General features: G+C 42.4%; 3 protein-coding genes across 4 annotated transcripts in view; all 3 read right to left on the bottom strand.

Annotated features, from left to right (window-relative positions):
* LOC138590158 (ERC protein 2-like) overlaps positions 1–11,471 on the bottom strand; it is a 156,533-nt gene extending 145,062 nt beyond the window's left edge. Inside the window, exons 1-5 of the mRNA XM_069660734.1 lie at positions 11,424–11,471; positions 10,962–11,002; positions 8,276–9,411; positions 2,966–2,989; positions 2,093–2,842 (exon numbers count right to left, since the gene is read on the bottom strand). Coding sequence (XP_069516835.1) covers positions 2,093–2,842; positions 2,966–2,989; positions 8,276–9,139 — 1,638 coding nt within the window. The 5' untranslated portion in view covers positions 9,140–9,411; positions 10,962–11,002; positions 11,424–11,471. The remainder of the gene's footprint in view (positions 1–2,092; positions 2,843–2,965; positions 2,990–8,275; positions 9,412–10,961; positions 11,003–11,423) is intronic.
* An 865-nt stretch (positions 11,472–12,336) lies between these two features.
* On the bottom strand, positions 12,337–16,153 carry tlr9 (toll-like receptor 9). Its single transcript, XM_069659745.1, has 3 exons — positions 16,087–16,153; positions 12,923–15,898; positions 12,337–12,834 (listed from the first exon to the last, which is right to left on the bottom strand). The coding sequence occupies exons 1-3, from the start codon at positions 16,087–16,089 to the stop codon at positions 12,628–12,630; spliced, it is 3,186 nt and encodes a 1,061-aa protein (XP_069515846.1). The 5' UTR covers positions 16,090–16,153; the 3' UTR covers positions 12,337–12,627.
* A 361-nt stretch (positions 16,154–16,514) lies between these two features.
* Positions 16,515–24,524, bottom strand: apeh (acylaminoacyl-peptide hydrolase). 2 transcript variants are annotated; one of them, XM_069659884.1, is made up of 23 exons: positions 24,484–24,524; positions 23,879–24,008; positions 23,665–23,791; positions 23,470–23,557; positions 23,160–23,235; positions 22,968–23,059; positions 22,799–22,873; positions 22,549–22,686; positions 22,185–22,276; positions 22,034–22,074; positions 21,724–21,845; positions 21,516–21,576; positions 21,322–21,419; positions 21,148–21,199; positions 20,110–20,198; positions 19,872–20,010; positions 19,244–19,327; positions 18,803–18,883; positions 18,122–18,210; positions 17,666–17,856; positions 17,322–17,424; positions 17,138–17,244; positions 16,515–17,032 (listed from the first exon to the last, which is right to left on the bottom strand). In XM_069659884.1, exons 1-23 carry the CDS (start codon positions 24,493–24,495, stop codon positions 16,930–16,932), a joined length of 2,190 nt encoding a protein of 729 aa, XP_069515985.1. In that variant the 5' UTR covers positions 24,496–24,524; the 3' UTR covers positions 16,515–16,929. The 2 variants fall into 2 exon arrangements, with proteins under 2 accessions (XP_069515985.1, XP_069515984.1); XM_069659883.1 differs by lacking the exon at positions 24,484–24,524 and having other exon boundaries at positions 23,879–24,086.
* Between the last annotated feature and the right edge of the window lie 52 nt (positions 24,525–24,576).

Here is a 24,576-nt window from a genome sequence, read left to right on the forward strand (position 1 = left end):
TACAATATATTAAATGTTGTTGGTGTTCTCTGTAATCAATAGAAGCAATAATATTTAAAATTGACGCCGTAGCTGTGGAGAAAGCTCGCGCTTTTGCCCATTCTACATTCCTACAACACCCAGCGTGCATTGCGCCCCTCCCTCTGAAAGGAACGGCCCAGTGAGAGACGCTGGAATGAAATACTACAGTTTTCCTGTCAAGGACATTGATCGCTGCTGGCAATGGCTCAGAGCGGTGAAGAAATACGATGATAATATACTGGTGGATCATCTAAAACATCTTCGGGTGTGCAGTCTACGCCAGGTTTTCCAGGGCCCATTGGAGAAGCGGATAGCATCCTCCAAAGGCACAGAGCAAAATTGTATTTTTTCCTACCATAATAGCATGATAGGACTGAGGTTGAAAATCGACAAACTGGCCCTTTAAGCTTTTAGTTTGGCCTGGGAACTGAAAATTGAACAGCTATACAAAAGCTGTACTAAGTTCATATACATTTATACACTCACACAAACACACGCACACACAGCAAGACCTCATCAGACCATCTCAACATCAGAGTAGAGGAGGCAAGAAGGAAAGAGGGAAAAAAAAGGAAAGAACAACAATCGACTCTTTTCAATCAGGGCAGTCAGGGTGTTTTCCCTCATTAATCATACATTAATATTCAGACTAACACTGCTTGTTTTTCTACCTTAGAAAAACACTCCTTTCACCCATCTCTCCCTCTCTCCCTCTAACCTCACCTCTCAGACCCAGTCACCCCCTCCACCCCCTCACACCCGCAGTATGTGTTAAGCTGTCAAGCAGTTAAAAATAGCACAGCACGCAGAGTGTGTATGGACAGGTACTCACCTCTTACACACAGAACACGGTAAGATCCCATACATTACGCACACACATTCACACACAAGTACACACGTGCACAGAAGTGGTTGCATTAGCATGGGCTAAAACACCCACACTCCCTTCTGTCAGAATCATCACGGTGACCAAACACCCGGCATGGGTGGATATCCCATCAGCCACCGGCAGCCCGGCGAGGGAGTGTCCTTGCTAGAGACGCTAAGCCGACAGGTCCCAGATGTGCACGCATGCTCACACACACATACACACACACAATCTCACACACAATCATTGTGACGGGGCCTTGCAGACAGAAGCAGACAAACAACAGACAGAAAAACAAGAACATCATTACACAAACAATAGCAGAAGCGTGCGCAGACAGGGAACACACACACACACACACAAACGCACACACACTGACAGAGAGGTAGAGAAATTAAAGGCTAAGAAGATTTAGGAGTTAAAAATAAACAAGGCAGGAGTGAGGAGCACAGAGCAGCCTACTGCTGGCAGAGGATACAGAGACACCTGTGCTACACCGCCGTGACCTGCAGGGCTGGTTCTTTTAAACACTCAATCAATAAAATTCTGTCTGAAAAAACAGTGGTACAAGCGAGGTACAAGCTGATGCAAAGTCATTTTATTTCATACTTCAAAGGTTTGATTAGCTGCAATTAATTTTCCACCTCATTCAATTTCCGTTTTCTGCAGAACAAGCTGCATGCCTCATACTGGAGAATACATGTCACATGCACATGAAGATACGAGTGGCATATGAGCAACTGCCATATGAGCATGTTGTGCCCACACAGGTACACACATACACACAGGCGCACACACGTAAACACGAACTGAGTCAGATTGTAAAACGGCATGGCTCAACACAGGCTTAGAGCTCTCCGTATGTTAATCTGGCCCATTGATAAGACCTGCTGAGCTGCTTTCTGCTCCCATACTGTGTCTATACATACATATCACACACACAAACACACACACACATACACTGTAGATCCAAAATGCTTTCACAGCTAAATGTCACTAATTAATTTAATCTATAAATATGCACAGAAAAATAACTAAAGAGTATAACATGGGAAAAACATATATCTTTAACCACTATATAACAATATCTGTTCGGTCAGGTAGAGTCTGACGTAGTAATTGCTTTGTGTTAAATAAAATCGTGCAAAGAAACAAATGATTGACAGATTCTTAACCATTAAAACTCTGAGATATATTACGCACCTCTCTCACATGCATGTTCTCCAGCTGAGCTTCAGCCTCCTGCGCAGCCATGGTTATGATGCCCGTCCGCTGTCCACGACCCCACGGCCCCTGACTTTGACCTTGGCCTTGAAGCATCTCCAGCAACCTCTGGATGCTCTCGTCCCGGGCGCCCAGCGTCTGCTTCTGAGAGTCGATTCTCATCTCCATCTCCTCCATGGTCTTCCTCAGCAGGTAGAGCTCCTTGGCCTGCCGCTCGTGCTCCGACTGCAGCCGGAAGAAATTCTCCTCTGATGGATCCAAAGGAGGAGGTGAGGAGAAGCCGTCGCAACCCGGCACCTGGCAGGGGCTGCAGGGCCGAAGTGAGCTGGAGCTGGGTGCTGCCGCCGGACTGTGGCTGTATAGAGTTTGATTTGGGCTGCTCCTCGGCCCGGGCTGAAGGGTGTTGGCGGGGCTGACTCTCTGCGAAGCTACTGCGGCGTTACAGCCATAACCAGGGCTGTGAATGATGACATCAGCTTCCTGTTGACGTGGATTGTAGGTGTTGGACGGGCTGGCTCTCAAGCTGTTCTTTGGTCCAGGACTGTGCAGGTTGCTGGGGCTTTGTCTAGGGCTGTGGCCAGGGCTGAGCGCCCCTCTGTGGTCCTGGTCCGTATGGAGTTCCCGATAGGAGCCAGAGTTACCCTGCTGTCTCTGTTGCTGTAAGCGACTGTTCATCTCCCTGTGAGCCCTCAGCTCCTCCTGAAGCTCCTGAACTGTCAGCGGAAGCTGCTACAAAGACAGGATGATTTAGCACCAAATCAGTCATATAATAAGAAAACCAACATACCAAACACATAAAATTTCTTGCCATTACACAAATGAAAAGTAGACAGTGGGGTTCATTAAACAGACCTTGTTCCTTCTGACTTCTCCAGGCTGCAGCAGAGAGATGTGACATAAAAAAAGACACACATGTGCTTAAAGCAAAAATAGAAAGCAATAAAAAAACATAAATATGTAGATAACACAAAGCTATTTGGTGTTGTTTGTGTGTTTTGGCCACCAGAGGGCGATATATCGCTACAAAACACAGGGAGAATACTACTGCAAGCTAAAATGACTTGGGTTTGATGGCAGGGAGATGAACATGACACAAGGGACATGTTGATATTATTCCAGATCAAAATTAATTTTCTTATCACGAGGAACAAATAATGCGACAGTGACGGCAATGAGCCTTAAGAGCCCTATTGTGTTAAACATTAACCAAATGATAATTACACAGAGAAATCAATCGTGAACTGAGGACACAATGACAACATTTAGAAACCAGTGGGCAGACTGACAAAACTTTATCCATTTTAAACTTAAAGGTCCAATTTAAACTAGAAAGCAGAATCATTTATTCTTTTTTCCACTGGTGAGTACTGATTCCACGAGGTTTCTCGGCTGTAACATAACACAAAACACAAAACTTTAAATGTCAGACCGTGCATCATCCTGAAGCCTGACATGACATTTAAAAGCCTTGAGAAGATCATGGCCTTCAATTCATTTAAACTCTGTTTGCTGTACGATGTGTGTTTGTAATGATGGAGTCAACTGTGCAAGGGCAACACTGACAGGGATTAAAGGGATAGTTCGATTTTTGGACGCTAAGTTGTAGTAGTGTAGTGGATGCAAAGCTATGAGCTTACTAACGATGACGCGAATCAGTCAGAATCAACGTGGCTGAGAAACCGGCTGAGAAACCGGCCTGCTGCAGGTGTAGTGATACTGGATTTGAAGAGAGAAAATAGTGCCAAAAAAAAAGGCGCAGTATATGAAAGCCTAGGATGATGATTTCACCATTGTCTGTGTGTTGTCTTTGTAGGGTAAAACCTTTTGGTTTCATGACCCTGGCATCTCGCCGCAACTACTTATCCTACCTTTGGAACCGGCCAGAACTCCAACTACAGGACTCTGAGAATAATAGCTTTGCATCCACTACACTACTAGCAAGTATTACATGATGCCATGACTGAGCGATATGATACACGTATAACTTAAACAATTGATTACTATGTGACACAAATGGGCTCTACTCGAGCGTTGCTTGGGACGACACATTTCACTCAACTAAGTGTAAAGTTGTACAAATACAATATGCTAATTTACATAATTATCATAATCTGACTGGACAATGGGAATGTATTCTATGCTTGAAGCCATGGACACAGGGCTTTATTGATGACTAATAGAGCAGGGTAAGAAAGAACTGTAAGGAAATTAAACAAAAGGATAAATACACAAAAACACATCTGACACATCACAGAGGATGACTAACATTCATTGACACAAACACTACACGGAAGTTAAATCACTCTATCTGTGGGAAGATATTACTAATTTTTCCTCAAGTATTCTTACTCCTCTGCTCGAGTCCAGAAGGTAGGGAGCGCCAAGGACACAGAGTTGAGATGTAGGAGGCAGGCGAGGGTGAACACGGATAATCAATGCAACCAGCTAGCGCTGAATATCAAGTCGGAGTGGGTGGACGATCCTCCGCACACACACACACACACACACACACACAAGACTGAAGACACAAATACATATGGGGAAGTGTACACAAACGCACACACACACACATAAACCAAACACACAGATGGTCAGGGGACAAGTCTGGTCCTTGCAGCTGAGAGAAAAGGTGACATTCCTTATGCTAATTACAAAGTTCTCTTGACAGGCTGAGCTCTCCCTAGAGTGTCTCTAAGGGCAAAAAACAGGGGATATAGTGAGGAAAAAAAGAGGAGGAAAGTGATCATCTGAAAGGAGGGAGGGGGGTAGAGGTGATAAGGAGAGCGAGGTGCAACAGATAAGAGTTAGAGCAACATTTTCTGCATGAGGTGCTGTTTGGCTTTGGCGTTTTCAGAGCAAACAAGTCCAGAAACTGGCTTTTTGTCTGATTTAAGGAGATAGTGCTGTAAACATTGTGAGTTTAATTGTGGTTAAAGATGAGAGAGGAACATGGTTGGTGGCATTTAATGAGTAATCAATGTTGTTTGGATCATTGTAGGCTGGAGCTAAAATACCCCTAGGTGTGTGCCTGTAAGAAAGAGGATGCCAGAGAGACACCGTCAGAGAGACAGTAAAAATAAGAGAGTGAATCATATTTTGGTTTATAATAAAAAATGTTTTGCAAGCAAGTTACACAAGCATATAATTGGAATACGTCACCAGTGGGTGTCTGTGTATGAAATGTTAGTAATCTCGCTAGAAACGCTTCAGTTGGTGTGAATAAAGATGCTTCTAATTCAGGGTTGCGTTCAAGGTCAACAGAGTTGAGTGTGCAGGGTCTGATATTGTATTTCTCTAACGGTGGCTCTTGGGCTGCAACTGTTCTCCAAGGTAGACGGACTCATCAATGCCAGTTTTGATAGATAATTAATTCATGTATTTCGCAGATTTTCCGCCAATAAAACGCTTTAAGTATGCCTGAATATTCGATGATTCTCGCACCAAGTTAATGTGGTAGCATTACGCCTGCACCACGCCTCTTCCATCAAGCGTGAAGAAGGGTGCAAGATGTGTGCGGTACGGCACTTTTTCAAAGTTTCCGAACCGGACAGCAAGGTTGATTTAATATGATGTATTTGTTCTGTGCGATAGGTAAAATTTGCCCTAGTTGTGGCTATTGTCAGGATTGTCTCAGGGAGAGCGTCGTCCAAGCTTGTCTCAGTTGAATATTACAGTTTTATTTGAACAAAAATGTTACATATAAATAAATATGGCATTTTGTACATAACCTAAGTTTAAGTAGTTTTCTTATATTGCTCAGTGAATGTGTACATCTTAAAAAGCACTGTATTGTCTTATTTCTGCATCTGCCAGTGGGCAACTACAATAAGAGTAGGCATGATATCACTTCCACTACAGGGGAGACTTGATGTTCTCTGCAATAAGTGGAAAATAACATGTGCCTAATATATCGGGTTAGAAAATATTGGCATATCAGATATTAGCAAAAAATCCGATATCGTGCATCCCTAATATTGACACAAGTTGCTGAAATGTTTCTAATACAGACTTAATTTTAGGCCCCAAAAAATCTAAAAGAATAATTTAACCAGGAATCCATTCTTCCTTGCCGCTCCAAGACTGTAGGCTAGCAACACAACAAGTCTCCCTGAGCTGCTACCATGAATGTATTATTGATGACACCTGAAACTACTATAAAGTACTGTTTTAGCAAGCGAAGAGGGCCTGATGTCAGGTAGTTGATCATGTGTCTATAGGAGCTTCATGCTTAAAAGAAGTGTTTCTTTGACGCTTGCTAAGTGCTCAACTTGTTTTTAGGATAGGATTCCTTCAGTCGTCATCGTTCTCAAGGTTTTTATGGGAGTCAATTCATCTGCAGAGGTCTCCTCCTCTCCAAAACAAGCAGCTCGGAGATTAAACTGCTAAAAGCAGTGAATAAAGCAGCTTTGAGTAAAAATCAGCGTCTCTCGGGCACTCTTTGGCAGACGCAAGAGAGCGATGTGTCAAAAAGATAATCTTCATACAGAATTGTTATTCGTTTATGCCTTCATCAAACTAGAAGTATTTGTTCACGTTTCACAAAGGGTTTAACCTGAGCCGGGCACAATGATAGCGATCGTATCACGTCCTTATAGAAGAAGTAATATACTTCTGTATTTTTGGACTACAGCATTGGTATGGGATCGGTTCTGTAATCGGTATTAGTAAGGAAAGTGTACCAGAAAATCTCTAACACCTGTGCTTCCTTCTCATGAGGTGTAGAAAGGCTATCAGTTACAGAGGGGTGATGAGATCATGATCTATGGATTAGCTAGTATAAGTGGTTTCAGTAGATATAAGAAGAAAAGAGTGAATGTAAAAAGACAGGAGTTCTCAGGAGTGTGGGAGAGACAAATGAGTCAACACTTGAAAAAACAGTAATACACAAGTGTACGAGTCTGTCGCCTGAAGGAACAGATCAGAGACAGACGCATCCATCTTTCACAGACAAGGCCGAGCCGCGACCAGCCTGCAGATACACAGAGACTGCTTACACTGACTGACCTGCTCCTCTTAATACAACAGACATGAGGATCTTGACATCAGTAGTGAGGTGGTAAACACATGTATTGCCTATAAAGCTGAGTGAACCACCTTTTGTGACGCTAACACATTGTGGGTGGTGAAAGAAGTGTGTGTCTTTTTGTGTACCTGTAGGAGAGTTGTGTGTGCTTGCGGCTTTCTCTTAGAGAAGAGAATTATAAAAAGGTGAATGCAGATTTTCAAGCACTTTTAGCGAACAATTGTGCTTGTTCAAAAAGCTTTTTGATAGACAAGCATTAACCAGAACTCTACAAGGCTATACAGCATGTGTCCCTGGGGAAATAACAACCGGTTTTAACTGTTTTTAAAACAACAAGAAAAAGAGTGTGCGTGTGTGTGTGTCAGTGTCCTCACACAGTATGACAATGTGAGATGAAAACGCTATAAATACAAATGCAGAGGTGGCTCCTTGGTTACTCAAGGGAGGAGTCAGATGGATGAGTGTAGAAATGATTTAAGATTTTTCAGGTATGAGCAATAAAGAGACAAGCTCCCAAGCAAGTGTGAAAAATTATCTGAAGAGGAGGACAGTTATCTTCCAGGTATTTCCCTGTAGGAGAACAATTGTATTTTTCCACCAGACAAACACAAGACACACAAGGAAGTTAAATGCCACTCACGTAAGTAGAGAAAAAGAGGGCAGGGAAGAGAGGAAACAGGAGGAAGACAGACAAAGAAAAAACAGATATATAGTTGTAGCAATGCAGTAAGACAGATGAAGCTCGCCTCAGACTAAGCGAAACATACTCCAGTGAGAGGTGGCACAGGACAGACTGGTCACGGTCCCTCCAGGAGTAGCTGTGAGCTCTTTTTGAATCTGGCTAACACTTAGAACGGCAGCCACTAGGGCACGTTCCCATGGAAACACAGACAGCGCCGAGGCTGGCAAACATCTTTACAAATGAACTGCACAGAAGCCTTTCTATGCAACCTTGAAGACAGGAACAAAAGGTATGATGTGCAGAGGAGAAAGGTGGGTCGAGACAAAAAGTTTCAATGTGACGTGCGAGACAAAATTGGAGTTTTGTTTGAAAATGAGATTTCCACATGCTGAAGTTGTGGCAAAAAGTGGAAATGTAGCATTTTTGAACAACCTCTCCACTTTGTCATTTTTCTCACCTGCAGCTCCTCTTGGTTAGGCCTGTACTGGTCCTTCAGTACCGAGGTCCTCACTCCCTCCTCCCGCCTTACCCCCTTGTCTCTTTTCACATCTGGGCTCCAGAAGTTGACATTGTTCATGGTGTGGCCCATCCGTCCATCCCTCCCACCATCCAGTTCTTTCCTCAGGTTGTCGTTCTCCCTCTGGAGCTCCCTCAGCTGAGCCTGGAGATCAAACGAGGAAGCCTCGCCCCGTGCGGTTGAGTCCGACGCCTGAGGATGCCTCCCGGACTGGCGCCGCAGACTGGAACTCCCTGCAGGATGTGACGTTTGGTCTCCATAGGGGTCTGACTGGTGATGCAGCCCATAGGAGGTGATGTTTGGGCTGCTTCCCATGGCTGTTGTCCGATTAGTGTAGGAGGAGCGGCTGGTGCTCCTGCCCAGTGTCATGGTACCCTTAGGGTACCCACCAGAGGGTTCCAAGGAATCTCGCTCAGAGGGGTACATTGTGCCTGAAGTGGCATAGGCAGCACTCAACGACTGGATGTTCTCCATAGACAGGGTTTTACCTCCTGGAGCTGTCGCTGAACCATGAGCTACTCCCTTCTCTGCTGCTGTGGCAGCTTTCAACTTTGAACCTGGCCTCGACCCTGACCCTACACTTCCAGCCGGTTTAGCTACGGGTGCAGGCAAACCTCCGGACACAGAGCCAGGTTCTAGCCCAGAGCGGGAGCCTGGTGCTGAGCTCACGGCCTGTTTGCCTTTCCCCAGTTTGGGGGATCTGGAAAAGCGTGACTGAGATGTGCTGCCATCAGTGTGCCCACTACTCTTTGAGCCAGCAGACAGCTTGCTCTGCGCGGGCTTAGCTCGAATATTTAAAGGCATTTTTCATATGGCAGAAGTCGACTTCTGAGAGGAAACGGTTAATGTTGGGTGTATTTTCATGTCCCTTCATGGAACGAGAAACAAATAGGTTTAGAATTAAGGCCACCTCCGGGCCTCTCAGTTTTCATCTCTCCATCCCTGATTGTTTAGGGCTTGGGTCTGAGTCTTAATTAGTCCTATTAGAAGAAAGTAGCAGTGACTGTTGGCTAGAGGGCTCCCAGACACACAGGCCAGAGGTCTTGTTTCAGCTACAGTGCAGGACATTGTGGATTCTAGACAGGGGAGGGGAAAACAGACAGTAACACAAGCAGCAAAGGTTTTAGCTATGAATATAAGACACATACAAACCACTATGACTTCTGTGTTACTTTGCTTTGAGCCATATAAACATTTGTTTTACATCAACATGTTTAAACTAAATACTGAAAACCTCTTAAATATGAAATGACAAAATAGGCACCTGTAAACCAACTTTGCCTGAAGAGAAAATTTAACAATGCCAATTTGTGTCTTTCTGTTTTACCCATCCAACATGGTTCATGGTAAAAAAAATTCTCCGTTTTAAAATTTTCCCTGCTTGGGTGTGGCTAATCAAGAGCGTAAAAGCACCAGCTTTATATCAGTCAAAAAACCTTGACCTTAGCTGATCAGTTCTGGGCAGAGCAGAGAGGCAGGGCTCACTGATCTTGAGTGAAACTCATATTTATTGATGGTTATAAGAGCGTTGTGACAGGAAAATGTTAACCACCAGACTCTAGATTAGCGGTGTAGCATTCAACAGGTTTCTTGCTCATCTTGTACAGAGAACTTTCATCAGCCATAGTCACCACAGTAAATGGTGAAATAGAAAAGCAGGGAGATGGACCATTTGACCATTTCAGCACCATGGACAGCACTCAAATTACTGTAATATAGCAAAGAGATGTTGGTGCCTGCTTAGGTCTGAAGGAAAGAGAAACATAATAGAATAATTGGCTATAACCATGGGACACTGCAGAGACAATTGGAAGGACAGTGCTTATCTTTCGTCCCTCTGGGGCAAAGTTCATCTTCAGACTTTATGAGAGCTGGTACCTTAGGCTTCAACTAAAAACAGGCACAATTCTAGCACGATAAGACTTTGCTTTTATTATTCTAGATAATACAGTTATTATACCACAAATTGGGTTATCTTTTGTGTTTAAGTAAGTAGATTATTTAAGTTAAAAAGAATAACTCAGGAAATCCAAATAGATGCAATACAGCATAATATGGAGCAGATATTGGGAACTCTGTCTGTAAAGCAGAGGCAAATCCAAACCATAATCCCTCCTCTAATCCAAGAGGATTGGGTGCTGGGACTCCCTGCACAGGATGCAACTGAGAGATTGGTTAAATCTACTTGTCAGTCATAACATGGCTGTCAATCCTTTATCCATCATTGTTTGAGACAATGAATTTAGCCTTATGTGCTAGTAATGGAACCATTTTTATCGTGTATAATTTTTGTGGAACAGTAGTGCCTTCATATCCCAATTGACCGTGAAAACTCCATGATGATTAATAATATTTAAACTGATATAAAAAGGTTTGGACTAAAATCTATCAAAGAAAACAACACAGATGATAGCTTGCCACTATCAAAGATTAGTCTGCAGATTATTAGAAGTAAAATGGAGGTATCACAAAACTGTTTAAATGATGAGCACGCGCCAAGTTAACGCGGCTGTATGCCGCCTTGTCATAGCACGCTGACAGGACGAAAGAACAGACAGATAGAAAGACAAGACTGCTGGAAATAAAATAATAAAATGCCACAAGTAGGAAACGCCTCATTTCTTACCTGCCTCAAACCTCTGCACTTTCTTCTGAGTTGGCAGCCAGCTGTTGCCGCAAAGAGAAAAGTCGAGTCACCAGCTACACTGAGGTAATGTTAGCGGAACTCGTTAATTTTCTTGCTAACATTTGTCAGCACGAGCCCCTCTCACACAGCTCAACATGCTGCCAACCTAAAGTACAAACTGCGAAGTATACTGACTTGTATTTCACGTTTGGCTCGAGAAAAAGGGTCGTTGGGCATGTGCTTACGCAGCCTGGACACATACGCCCGAATAACTCTACTACGACCACGGCATGAAGGATTAGTTTCTTGCTCATATGCACACGGCTACATGGGTCCGAGCTAGTACCTTACATAATAATTAATCTGCCCCACACACTGATAGCACAGTTTCATTTGTTTAAATAATGTTGCCAAATGTTGCCACAAAGTCCAGGTGTGCACACAGAGTGTGCTCGAGCTTACCGGACAGGCACCTCTCCATCACCGTGAAGTCCCAAACCTACCCTGTCCGACCTCGGCGCAGGCTTCATGATCTCATCGGCTCAGCTCTCTCATGATGACCTGTCCTGCCATCGGGTCCTCGTGGGCGCGCGCTTCCAAGCCGGCGCGTGCGCGACCTACGCGGCGTGGTTGATGGGGCAGCACGAACAGCAATGATGGAAGGGAGGGCTATTTTTTTCTTACACCTACATTAGTGTGTGAATTGTCTAAGCTGCACATGCCCATGCTGAAAATACAAAATAAAAAGCATTAGCGATGTAAGTTCAAGTAAACAATTTAATTCCAGTCTTCGTAATGTCAACGGTTAAAGGTTAAAGGTAAAGCCAACGGTTATTTAATCCTATCAAAGTGAGTTTGATCGTTATATCAGATGTGGAGACATGTGATTTGACGAAGCCACTACTTTCGAAGTTTATTAATAAAGGGACTGCAGCTGTTCAGTTAACCTTCAATCACTCAATATAACTTAGCCAGACAATGAGTTGGAAGGGCTATTTTTGTGTGAGAGGTTTCACTCTCAGAAAAGAGGTGCAGTTGGGAGTCGAAGACCACGAAACAAGAAACGAAATTGCTTGATGGCGCACAGGCTAAATAAGGTGTCACTTTTAATACTAGCATGCACTTGTGTCACTTAACTTTGATCTATTATGATCATCTGCCTGCGGAATGAGTAAGTAACAGTAAGGAACAGTTCATGCTCATTTCCTCACAATATGTAACAAAGAAGAAGTGATATTTGAGATGAGGTATTGGATTCTTTCATATACAGGTGCGGATGACTCTTTTGCAATACTTAATTAAATCAATATACTCAAGTGAAATCAAGTTGATTTTATTTGTACAGCATAGACTTATAAAATATACAATGCCTCATAAAGCCAACAATAGCAACATGCATCTGCCCTGCCCAAACTCTCAGAAGACAAGGATTAAGACACTTTAAGGAGGAAAAAAAGTGTGTCACAATTTGATTAAACAACAGAGCAACATGTTAAAAAGCTAGAAACTTACATGAAGGAGTTGTTACATATTCATTTTTTAAAAAGAAACATATTAAAAACATCCATCATATCGTTTTATATGACAACTGAGGGTATAGGTAATTTTGTTTAAAGTGAGTGAGTTTTTTTCACCAATGTGCCCTGCATCAGCCGTTAAAAGGCAGTCATATAAAACTTTCACTCATGTTGTTGTCATAGAAGTTGAGGTTATCTGACGACAATGCCATTCTCACTCGGTTCCAGAAAAGGGGTTGCGCCCTCGGGTTTCTTGGCCACGACAGCACAGACTTTCTGCACAATCTTTTCCTCAGCTGAAGGTACTTCAGTTTGGGGAACATCTCATCCAACAGAACCAGCACAGCTGCATCCACCTAGTGTAGATAGAATCAGAGATAATTTAGTGTTATGAACACACGGTGAAAGCATGCACATGAAAAATAAAAAGTAACTTTGACTAACCTTCTCATCCAGAAGTCGCTGCTGAACCATAAAGAAAGTCTGCCGGATTACACCATTCACAGACTCACTCGGAGTACCACCACTGGAGAGCACGAACACTGTCTTCACACTTTTGTAGACGGCATTATGTAGATTTTCAATACATGAAAGGCCTGGAATCCAGTCTCTCTCCTCCAGACAGAGAGAAAACCTCCTGTGACCAGAGTTCTCCAGATTGGCTGTTAACTCATTGTAGACCCAATCCCTCACAGCGTGGTTCCTGGTGTCAAACACCACAAAAGCATCGTAGAGATAATGTGAATCACTTCCAGCCAGCTGGGAGTAGCCCTTGTGTCCTGCCCAGAGTACTTGTAAGCAATACCACAGATCCCAGCCGTAGAGATGCTTCAACAGGGGCAGAACAGTGAATGTCACAGTCAAGAAGGAGCAGATGAGGGAGGCGAAGCTTCCGTAAATGTCCTGGCAGGAACGCTGACGATCCATATGCAGAATGCTCTCACCTTGTTGGGACTCTGGGTATTCACAGTGTATATGCGTGAACAGATAAGGAATCCGTACCTGAGTTGTACGCAAGAAGTCGGCAAACCATGATGTATCACAGTCACATTTAAATGGGTTTGCATGCAGGGTGAGTTTCTGAAGGGCACTACCATTTTTAAAGGGGGCAGGGAGAAACTGTCTGTTCAACTCTTTGATCTGATTGTGGCTCAGATAGAGATATTGCAAGGACTTCGCCTTACTGAAGAAATTCTCAGGAATACAACTGAGGCGGTTGTGACTAAGGTCCAAGAGAGAAAAATGTTGTCCAAATTCGATGACCGTGGTAGGCAAGTCAGAGAGGAAGTTTTGACTGAGGTTCAGGTGACGTAAATTCCTGAGTGCTGAGATGTTATGCCATGGGAAATAGTTCAGCCGATTGTCGCTAATGACGAGGTTCTCAACACTTCCGGGGAGGTTACGCAGTTGTTCTGCTGTAATCGTCATCAGTCCATTGTTAGAGATATCCAGGTAGGTAAGGTTTGTCAGACCTTGGAAGAAATGATTGTAGTTATTGTTATCATAATTCCACATAATATGAAGGTAGTTTCCATAGAAGAAGAGGTACTTCAAAGAGCTGCTGACAAGCATTTGATCTATTCGCATCCCAATGCCATTGTTTGCCAGGCTCAAGACTTCCAAGTTGGTCAGATGTGTAATGAACCCTAAACGATGACCCATTCCCCTCATTCTGAAGTGAAAATCATTGTTACTAACGTCTAATACCTTCAGAGTTGTTCTGAGCTCACTGAAAGAATCTATATAATAAAAATCAAGTCTGTTGTAGGACAGATCAAGAAAAACTAAATTTGTCATGCTTTCAAACAGCCCTTTCTTCAGTGTTTGACTCATGTAATTAAAGGAAAGGTCCAAACAAACTGCGTTTTCCATGCCCACAAATACCTCTTTGTTGAGAGACATAATGTCATTTTGAGAGAGGTCAATTGTAAGGTTATTTTGGCAGAAATGTATTTTAAACTCCCATAGTGATCCAAATTCATATGCATTGTCCTCAATTATTTCCTGCCAGTTTGACGGGTCAGATTTCCATATGACACTTCCAGATGTGGCTTCTTGAGCCATTAGCATAAGTGATGCATCAGGAAAATTCGGTGTGTACATTGTCTGGTTTTGACAGATATCCTGTACCGGGATCTCAAACAAAGATGGACTCCGGCGACATGGAAGGAAATTAAGCATGTTTTGGGAGAGGTCAATTTTGAGGAGAGCCGGAAACCGTTTCAGAGCTTTTAAGTCACAAGTGTCGATGAAATTCATTCTCAGTTCTAGATTGGTTAGATTTTGGAGTTTGGACAGAACACTGAGGCTCTCGTTTGAAACCCTGTGGAAAAAGTTACCACTCAGAAGAAGAGTTTGTAGACCAGATATATTGCCAATATGTGGGGAGAGCTTCAGTTCCGGAAATGTCTTCAGTGGCTTGTAGTTATAGATGAGGCTAATCCAAGTGAGGCCCTTCAGCTCTGAAAAGAAGGTGCCGTTACGTATTGCACATGCCAGTAGGTTGTCAGAGAGGTCCAAACGTTTTAAATTCTTCAAAGGTTGGAAAAGACCCTCTGGAAATGTTGTTAGAGAGTTTCCTCTCAAGCTTAGGAATTCAATTGAGCTGTTCTCAGCATATAATGAGTTTTGAGTGAGGCTTAGGGAGTGATTTTGTGGGCAAGGGAAGCATGGCCTGGCGGCATGGTCACAACGTTGGCAGTTCCACTCCAATATCAAAGTCTTGAGGACAGTCAGGTTAGCAAATGCTCCGTCTAACACCTCTGTGATTTTGTTCTCTTTTAAATCCAGTAACTCTAGAGAGGTTGGCAACCCTTTCGGGATAGCGGTCAGATTAGTATACCCTAAGGTAAGGCGTTTAAGTTTAGGGAGCTCCCTGAAAACCCTCTCGCTGATGTAAAAAGACTGGTTGCAAGGGTTTGCATAAAAGCAATTCCAGTTTAGGAAGAGTGCTTCAAGATTTGGAGTTTCTAAGGGGTTGATAATCTGGAAGATGCGATTCTTCTGCAGATCAAGAACCTTCAGGCTTTTAGGTAACAAGGGAATAGAGGTCAGGCTGTTTCCTGACAGATACAAAAATTGAAGCTTCGATAGGTTCCTCAAGGCATTAACGTCGATCCTCATCTCGCACGAGTCTTCAGAAGGTCTCTGGCTGCCTGGTTCACAATTCCCCATTATTTTCAGAATGCGAAGGTTTGGTACACCTGATAGATCATGCTGCCCAATGTGCTGTACCTTAGTCTTATTTAAATTGAGCGACTTTACAGTTTCAGACTTGATGAAGAGGACATGCTTGAGAGGTCTGCCATAGCAGACCACTTCGGTATTATTCACATCAGTGTCACATGGAAAGAACTTTGTATTTATGGTCCTCACTGACGGAAGAAGTAGACAAAGGATGAGGATCTTTTTCAACACAGCCTGAAAAAAGAAACCAAGCATTTTGCTTAAGATAAACTATTATACAGTATAGATTTTAATTGTATCACCCTATCGTTAAAGCAGCTACAATCAATTGCAAGACTCTAGTGACATAGCTTTATAATGTTACAGTAGAGTATCTGCTATATTTTTAGTTTTGATGAGGAATAAAATATTGTCCTACTTACCATCTTGTCATCTTAAAATGTATGTCTGGAGCCAGATGAAGCGGTCCTTCATACAGGTGCGGAGGGTAAGATGGAAAAATGGTATGTGAAAGTTGGTGCAGTGACGCGCAACTGGATCCATTTATGCAGAAGTGAAAGCATGTGGTCATTTTACAGCAGCGGGTGGCATATCATGTGATCTTAGTCGAATCCATGATAAGCATCAGACCCAGATACCCCCTCAAATCATTAAAAAGAAGATTTTACAGTATCATCCTGCTTTTGACTATGCAAAGAGTCAAAAATGCTTTCATATAAAATACGTTTTTTCTCCATTGATGGACTTCCTTAAACAACTAAGAGTTCTAAAGAACAGGTAGGAGGAAATAATACACCACTTCAATGGCAGTTTCAGTTTCAATCTGCATAAATGCTCTTTTAGTCATTGGCAGTGTTTAGATAATCACTTTATTCAGTGCATTGTATCATGAAATCAAGACATAACAGTGAAAAGAGAAAAAGCTGATTATGAAAATAATTTTCTTAGTTAATGTTTTCTCAAACACAACTAACAGCCTGGAAAGCCCTTTATTTTCTGTGTACGTAAAGACCGCAAAATTAACAAACAGTATTGATAAAATGTGTTTCTGATTTTTGAAACTGCATCAATGCCGAGTTAAAACAATCATTCCTTCATCAACTTCAAGGCGGTTACCGTGGAACCAAACATAGTTACAGATAGGTTACAAGTAGAGCAAAGCATCTTCAGGTTGGAGAGCGCTTACAGTTCTTTGGCTTGGACCTCACAAAGTACAATCTCCCCCTTACACACAGTAGTGTCATGTTATCTGATATTTACCATCACTAACACAAGTGCTGAATTATCCACAGAGCGAAGTTCATGAAGCCATCGGACTCAGCGTCCACCTTGGAGAGAGCGTGGTTGTTCCCTGGGTACCACAGCAACCTAAGAACCCACAGCAGAGCATTAGTGAATAAACAATAAAAGCCCTGTTGTGCAGTGAATATCTTACATTACCGATAAAACATGTTACTCAGACAAGCTGCTTACCGGACTGGGATCTGCCTCGCTTTCAGAGCTCTGTAATACTCGATTCCTTGCTTGTTAGGCACACGCTTGTCATCTTCCCCTAAGATAAGCAACACGGGCGTCTGTACCTAGATGAGAAATCAACTGTTGTTAGCAGCATATTGTGTATCAACACAGATTAATACACACACAGAATCACCCCTACCTGTGGGACATGTTTAATAGGGGACTTTTCTATCATCGGCCCCCAAACAGCAGGGTCAGGTAGACAGTCTGTGCTGTAGTCGAAGCCAGCCTCGACCATGCACCTGCAAAAATCAGAGTTCACATCAACAGGAAGAAAATAAATCTCTTTTGTCTTTTGTTCCTGCAGAGTGCGAGTGTGCATTATTGAACACTTCCCTCCCTGACAGAGAGGCTCACACATGCCCTTTATCCCACTCGCTTACTCAGAGCTGCCAGAGACGAATTTTCAGGGGTACAGATGATCAAACTAAATGTGAGTGGTTGTGAACAAGTGATGCATGATATTATGCAAACATATCCTACCAGTCGGGGATGTCTGTGCTGCCAATCATAGAGGCAAAGTTGGTGACAGGGTTGCGAGCCGAACAGGCCTTGTAGAATCCAGGGTACTGGCCGATGAGATGACAGGCCAGGAAACCACCGTGGGAACCCCCAGAGACTGCCACCTTCTGGGTGTCGAACTCGCCACCTTTTAGAACGCTTTCAACTGCAAACTGACGGGAAGGAAACATGGGGAGAAAGTGAGACTTTTAGGGGAGAGGGAAGAAAGGCAAAATAATTACTAAGATAGTTCAGATTCTCACTTAAACAGGAACTATGCCAACTAACCTCAACCAAATATACACTTAAAAAGAATCAACAGTTGTTAAAAAATCACCGCAAAACAACTTTTGAAGTCTGTTTTACCAACAGGAGCAAAAGATCCCCCCTTCTATCAATAATCATTGTTTTAAACAGCATTTATTTTTTTATTCTTACTTGAACATCTTTGACGTCCTGGTTGCCAGCATTGCCAGGTAATGAGAGGATGCTGTCCTGGCCGAACCCAAGAGAGCCACGATAGTTCACTACGTAACAAAACCACATTTGACATGTATGTTTCAGTGCTTAATGTCATGACGTGTTCTTCAAAGTGAGCTTGAAACCTGTTTACTGCTTTAAACCAACTGAAAAACAGCCTGTTAAGGAAAAGTGAACCAAGTATGTTTTTTGGCTTCCGTGACTGCCCAATTTGAGCGTCATTCAACAGACTGTGGATGTATGGCACAGATACAACTTCCCCAATGAAACACATTTACTTTACTTATTAAAACAGAACAGGGCAAAAGAAAAGCAGAAATAGTTTCTCATAAAAAGCGCAGCTGGAACAATTTTGCATGGAAAATAATTTCTCTCAGGTGAATGTACCAAGCTGTGATTAGTTATGCCTGTGTGCATAGAGTTCCTGAAGTACACGAGGGATATTTTAATGTTTAAAACAGTAGGAAAAATATATAAAGAGCTTCTTAAAGTGGCTTAAGCCTTGTTTATTAAATAATTTGAAAGCCTTGCAAAGTAGCTAACCTATGTACCAGCTATCTTCTGTAGACAGCATGTGACCTTACTCATTGGAATTACACACCGAGTACACTCTCAGCAGGCGTCATACATTAACCTTACCCAGTAACGTAGCAAAGCCCATCCGGCACAGCACAGCCGACGACAGAAACCAGTCAGCTACAATCACTGAGTGAGGACCGCCTTAGACAAAGAAACAAGGTGTTTAAATACAGATTGGCAGTTTGTATTGAAGCCATCTGTGTCTCTCCTGTTGAACATTTCAGGACTCTTAATTAGGACTATTATTAATTTTGAGAATATGATTAAACATTTTGCCACTCAGGGTCGCTATCGTCATAGCAACTACCGTTGGCAAAGCCAATCTTATCCGTGGCAGGAGCTCTTGACTGAACAAAAACAAACAGATTTACAGAGAACAATTCAAACGTTATTTTTCTGAAATACAACCTTTACATGATACTTTATATCAAACAATAATGTAATTCTTCCTGACTGTTGTTCCTGTTTGCACACAAGGGAAGCATAATGAGGGAAACCAACCATGAGGAGTGACGATAAGAGGCAGCTTCACTCCGTCCTTAACCTCCTTTGGTTTGATCAGCAAAGCTTCAAAATCAAGGCCAGCTGGAAGAATATATATAGAATATTAATTAGTTAGTCCCCTTAAGAGTACATACACGCTTCTTTGTGTGTCAGACAGGCTGTAAAATCTTTTCAACCCACCATATACTTAAAGATACAATGATTCGTTCTGACCTTCTGTAAACACAAGTATTACTTCCTCTGTTTACAGAGCCGTCTTTATTACACTAGTGACTCATAAAATAACATTTATTAATATTCTGTACAGAGATTGAATTTGACCCGATGGTAAATTAATTTAATTCAAGTTAAGCCTTTGTTCGTTTTTAAAAAACAGACTGCTGTGAACTTTAGTTTTAACCCAAACTACAATTTAATAGGTAAAGCAGCCCAAGCAAATGTAACCCAAATCGATAACTTTGCAGTTAATCTTGTACATTTTTCACTTTTCGCTGACTTTGTAAAGAAGGCGTTTTAGGCTGTGTATAGTGGTGGCAGTGTGTGTAGAGGTGCAGGCCTTTCTGCAACAAAAGTATTTTTTTTCTTTTTAAAGTTTATTTTTTTTATCTTAAATTTGTTTTCTTACGGTATTGACTGTTGTCTTGCTCTGGGGGAGGGGTGAAGGTCAAGATCTGCCAGTCAATGTCTGGCAACGTCTGAGAGTCTTCCAAAGGGACCCAGAGCACTTCCTCCTGAGAGTCCCTGGGAGGAAGGAAACCCACCCTCTGCACACAGAATTTACATTTACAACATGTGACAACATCCTAGTTTTATTTTTTGATAACTCAAATAAAGACCATTCTTAATGAAAACACTGATCCTACCAGGCTTGGAGGGCTGTTTGGGGTGGAGCAGCTGACCACCATTAGATCTCTCTGTATGTTCAGCAGACACCAGTTACCAACATCCGACTCTACAGACGAACCAAGAACATAATGAGACAGAGGTTTCCACAGCACGTTTGTGTAGAGAAATTGAGTTTATGGTTGTCACAATTACGATAATACGGTAATAGTTTTTAAAAATAAAAATGATACTCGATACCACGGCAACAATAACAAAACTGTTATTATAACATACTGATGTTTTTTTTCCTGCACAGTGCTGGTACAGAAAAAGTTACCGAACACAAAACCAGCTCATTTGACAAACTGTTTACAGTAATGAAAGACTTAATGAGCAGAATTTTCCCCAAAAAATTGTTTATTATAATATGATACCGTTTAGCCCCAAATTACAATATAACCTACCCTCTCAATTAGCAATCACAAACGTCTTTTAATAGTGTCTGTAACTGTAGAAGATCTGCCCTTTATTTGTATTTTCTCATTTTCTTCTAATTCTGCTGTGTTTGGGACATCTCTGGGTGTCAATAATTGTGCGGCGTAGCCTTGTGTCTGTAACAGACGCTAAGGTAACTCGTTCGTCTTTCACAGGACGCCAAAAGGACTTTACAAAACAACGCTTTTTGCCGACCTGTGAATGAGAGCGGTCCGCTGTGTCGTTGCTATAGCTCCAGGTGTAACGGGTGGAGCAGACAGACACAGGATGAAGTCCCGTACCATCCTGCGGGGTTGCACGGAGGTGTAGACGTGTTAGATTATTGTTTGGAGCGTAACTGCTGTGCAACAATCAGAAATTACGTCTTATTTTTCCGTTTAACAACTTTCTTTTCATTAACGGCGCTCGCTCTCTCCACTGCCTGCCAATGTCACACAACCACAGCTCTATCTCTCTCTCTCTTGGGCACATTTGGCTAAACAATAATCATATCGAACAGGAAGTTTTGACAACCTTAATTGAGTTAAGCACTGTTTCATCCTGAGTAATCCCAAGACTGAAAAAGGTGTCTAGTGACATACTTGAGGTGAGAGAGGTGATGCTCCCACTGCTTGTATCCACCATCAACAGATCCTACAAGAGAGACAATAACTTTTCTGGTCAACAGTTATTACAATATTTTCTGTCTGAACATATTTAAAGTAAAAAAATGTAATTTATCCATTAACAAGCCATTTCCCAGAGCTTGACAGTACCTTGCGGCTGCGCTGAGGACAAGCAATAATAATACGCTGACTGTCAGCTGACCAGCACTGAGGGGACAGCTGAGAGCTGTAGATACCAGCAAAGCCATCTGTAAAGACACATGGATGCACACAGTCACAATTAAATTTATAGAGGTGTAGCGTGACAAAAAGTTGCTTCAATGTCACAACCAAGTGTTGCTTACCCTCTCCAGGCCGCTTCACCACGTCCACCACCACGGAGGTCTTCTTAGTATACCAGTCATACTAAAAATACAACATTCAAGCAGAGAGAGAAAAACTAATTATTATTAGCTGCATTTTTCTATTACTATATCAGTAAGTACAGTGCAGTTTGTTCAGAAAATAAAGTAAATGTGCCATATTTGGGAAAGAGGCTTCATCCTGTCCTACCATACAGAGCCGGCTGCACTGCGCGTGTGGTCCATAAACAGAACATTCCAGGTAGACAATCCGACACTGATCTGGGCTCAGCCTCGGGGAGCAAACTGCACTGGTGCCGGATGACAGCTGCTCTAAAAAGGGACACAACAAACAAATACAATAAAAATGAACATCTGCAATCTGGCTAAACCCACTTATACCAGACACATTTTGTTATGTGAAATAGAGTAATCATGGCTCTATAGAATACAATTAACAAAGGACAGTTTCATAGTGTTATCATTTAACAGCTCATGACAGAAGACAGAGATTCACTTACCACATTTCCCTCCGGTGAGATCCACATAGAAGAGAGAGGACCTGACAGAGAAAACGGTAAGCCTGAATAACTTGCAATAACACCCTGAAGCAATTTCTAGACAGCCAACTCTAATTCTTCTCATTGATTGGTATGAAGTGTAATCAGTCACCTCCTGTTGGGGCAGTACTTGAGGCCAAGTCTGAACGGCTCATGCCACCAGCCAACAAACACCACACCTGTGTCACCTGGAGCCCAAAACGCCTGCAGAGAGAGAGGCGGAAGATAAGAAGGCAACAGCAACATAAAGCAAGACGAGAGGCTGTATTTTGCCACACCCTATGATTCATATTTTATATAACTTATTATGTTATGTTCACTTTGTTCATTCTATTTTTATGTTTACTGTATTGCAGCAAAATCACAAAGACAAATTCCTTATACGTGTAAACCTACTTTGCAATAAACCCCAATTCTGTTTCTGATGAGTGCATAAGAAAAGAACCATGTATTTTTACACAAACTGCTGCACCAACCTGTCCTGGTGAGATGTCTTCAGGCACTCCCTCCAACACAGACACGTTGTTGCCATCAATGTCCAAAACACAAAGCACTGGGCAGCTCTTACTAACCAGCGCCTCTCCCCAGTCCTCAAGGAAGACAAACTGCTCCCCCTGCAGGAATAAAAAAGCAAAAACACAGCTAGAGTAAAATGTGACCACTGAATGTTGAACACTTTGAAACAGATACACTCTTTTGAGTCTCAAAAGTATTCATTGCATTCACTTTTACAGCCTCCTTTTTCTCCGCTCTTGTTGCCTCCTCCTCGTCTCCAACGGATGACAACACTGTTGACTCAGCCTACAAACAATAAAGGAGAAATAATTTGACGAGTTATTACCTATGAGTGCGGCCTTTAATTAACAATAAATGTCACACACGTACAGTTACTAACCTGGAAGAAAGACTCCGCCTTAGGCTTCTTCTTCTCGGCCACGTACAAGAGGTGAGTCTCAGAGTGGGACCAAACCAAGCAGCCAAACTGATCTGTATACAGTAAGTAAAACAGTGTTATTAACACCTGCACTACACAAGTAAAAAGGCAACGTTTTATAGAAGTAAATAAATTGCATTGCTGACAACTCACCATCTTCATAGACTTTGCCATGCTTCTTTAAGGCTGTTAGATTGATGCTCTTCATCTTGATGTTTTTGCTCCATATCTGTAGGATCACAAAGAGGTAAGAAGCGAAGGGAAGTCAAAAATCTTTGGTTCAACATGCAAAGTTAAATGAGGTTTTAAAACCAGGTTACAGGTACAGACAGATAGATACAGGGGAGCACCCTAAAGGGTGGGCAATAAAGAAGCAAAGTGTAAGGAAGACATTTTTTAAGGGGGAGTGGGTCTCAATTCTGAAGCTAAGTCAGACAGACAGACAGAAAGACAGACCACACACCTCCAGAAACTGTGTGTCCTCTCCTTTGATTTTGCACTCTCTGACAACAGCCTTCATTTCACCCGAAGGGGAATCCTTACTAAGTAACCTGTAAGGAGAAAACATATTGGAGAACACTGTTCAGTTGGCTGAGGGTTAGGTCTATAGGAATGTCTATTACCCCACTCTGGAGAAAATGTCAAAATGTTTACGTACTCTCCCTTGATCTCAGTGCTGTTTCCTGAAGCTCCAGAGAAGACCACCGACTTGTCGTCATGGAACACAATGTACTGTCTGCAAAACTTGACATTTTCATTCCTCTCCAGATCACGCTGGCTCCATTCTGCAAATCAAAGTGAACAAAATGAGATCAATATCATTAAACATAGAGACACCTGGAATTACTTGTATTAGTACAGACTGAGTCTACCTGTATAGACGTTGCTGTATTTGCCTCCATACTGAGAAGTAATAACAGGTCCCACATCTGCTTTGCTCAAAGAAGGGAAGAGGCTGAGTTCTCTGTAGAGCCTGACAATTTCCTCAGGGTTGGTGATCACCTGACGACAAGCAGCAGAATAACTCACACTGTGTCTCAGTGACACAAACTGTCGAACAGCGAACAATGCCCTAGCCATTTCCTAGCTAGTAAGCTAGCAAGCCAGCAAGCAATGCATACGTTTGTACAGTAAAACACCACCTAAAACACAAGTCCGATGTAAAAACATTCCGTCCTCCTAATCGAGGAAGCAATTGCTGTGTGACACACAAATCAACAAAGTAAATTAGCAAGTCCGTTTCCAGCAAAGTTTGACCAGGAACTAACTTCCTGTATGGGCTGACAGCAAAAACATGCCCACTGACAGTCTGCTAGCTTGACTTGTAAGCTGGCTAACGTTATTTAATTGATATTTTCCAAAAATATCATGTCAGCGTAATGAACGCCCAGTATACATTTGCATATATACTTGATTTATTTTTGTAGTTCTGTATGTGTTCAGAATCGAAGAAAAAGTCTGTTTAGTCTTATCATACCTGTGACTCCATGCTAACGACGGTATGTGTCGCTAGTCTCAAAATACCATGCAGTTGAAAGCACAATAGAGTGGGCGCTCCAGTGCAAAGCTG

The sequence above is a fragment of the Semicossyphus pulcher genome, unplaced genomic scaffold (assembly GCF_022749685.1).
Source record: "Semicossyphus pulcher isolate SPU_LCO1_2020_fin unplaced genomic scaffold, fSemPul1.0.p SCAF_13, whole genome shotgun sequence".
Taxonomy (NCBI): Eukaryota; Metazoa; Chordata; class Actinopteri; order Labriformes; family Labridae; genus Semicossyphus; species Semicossyphus pulcher.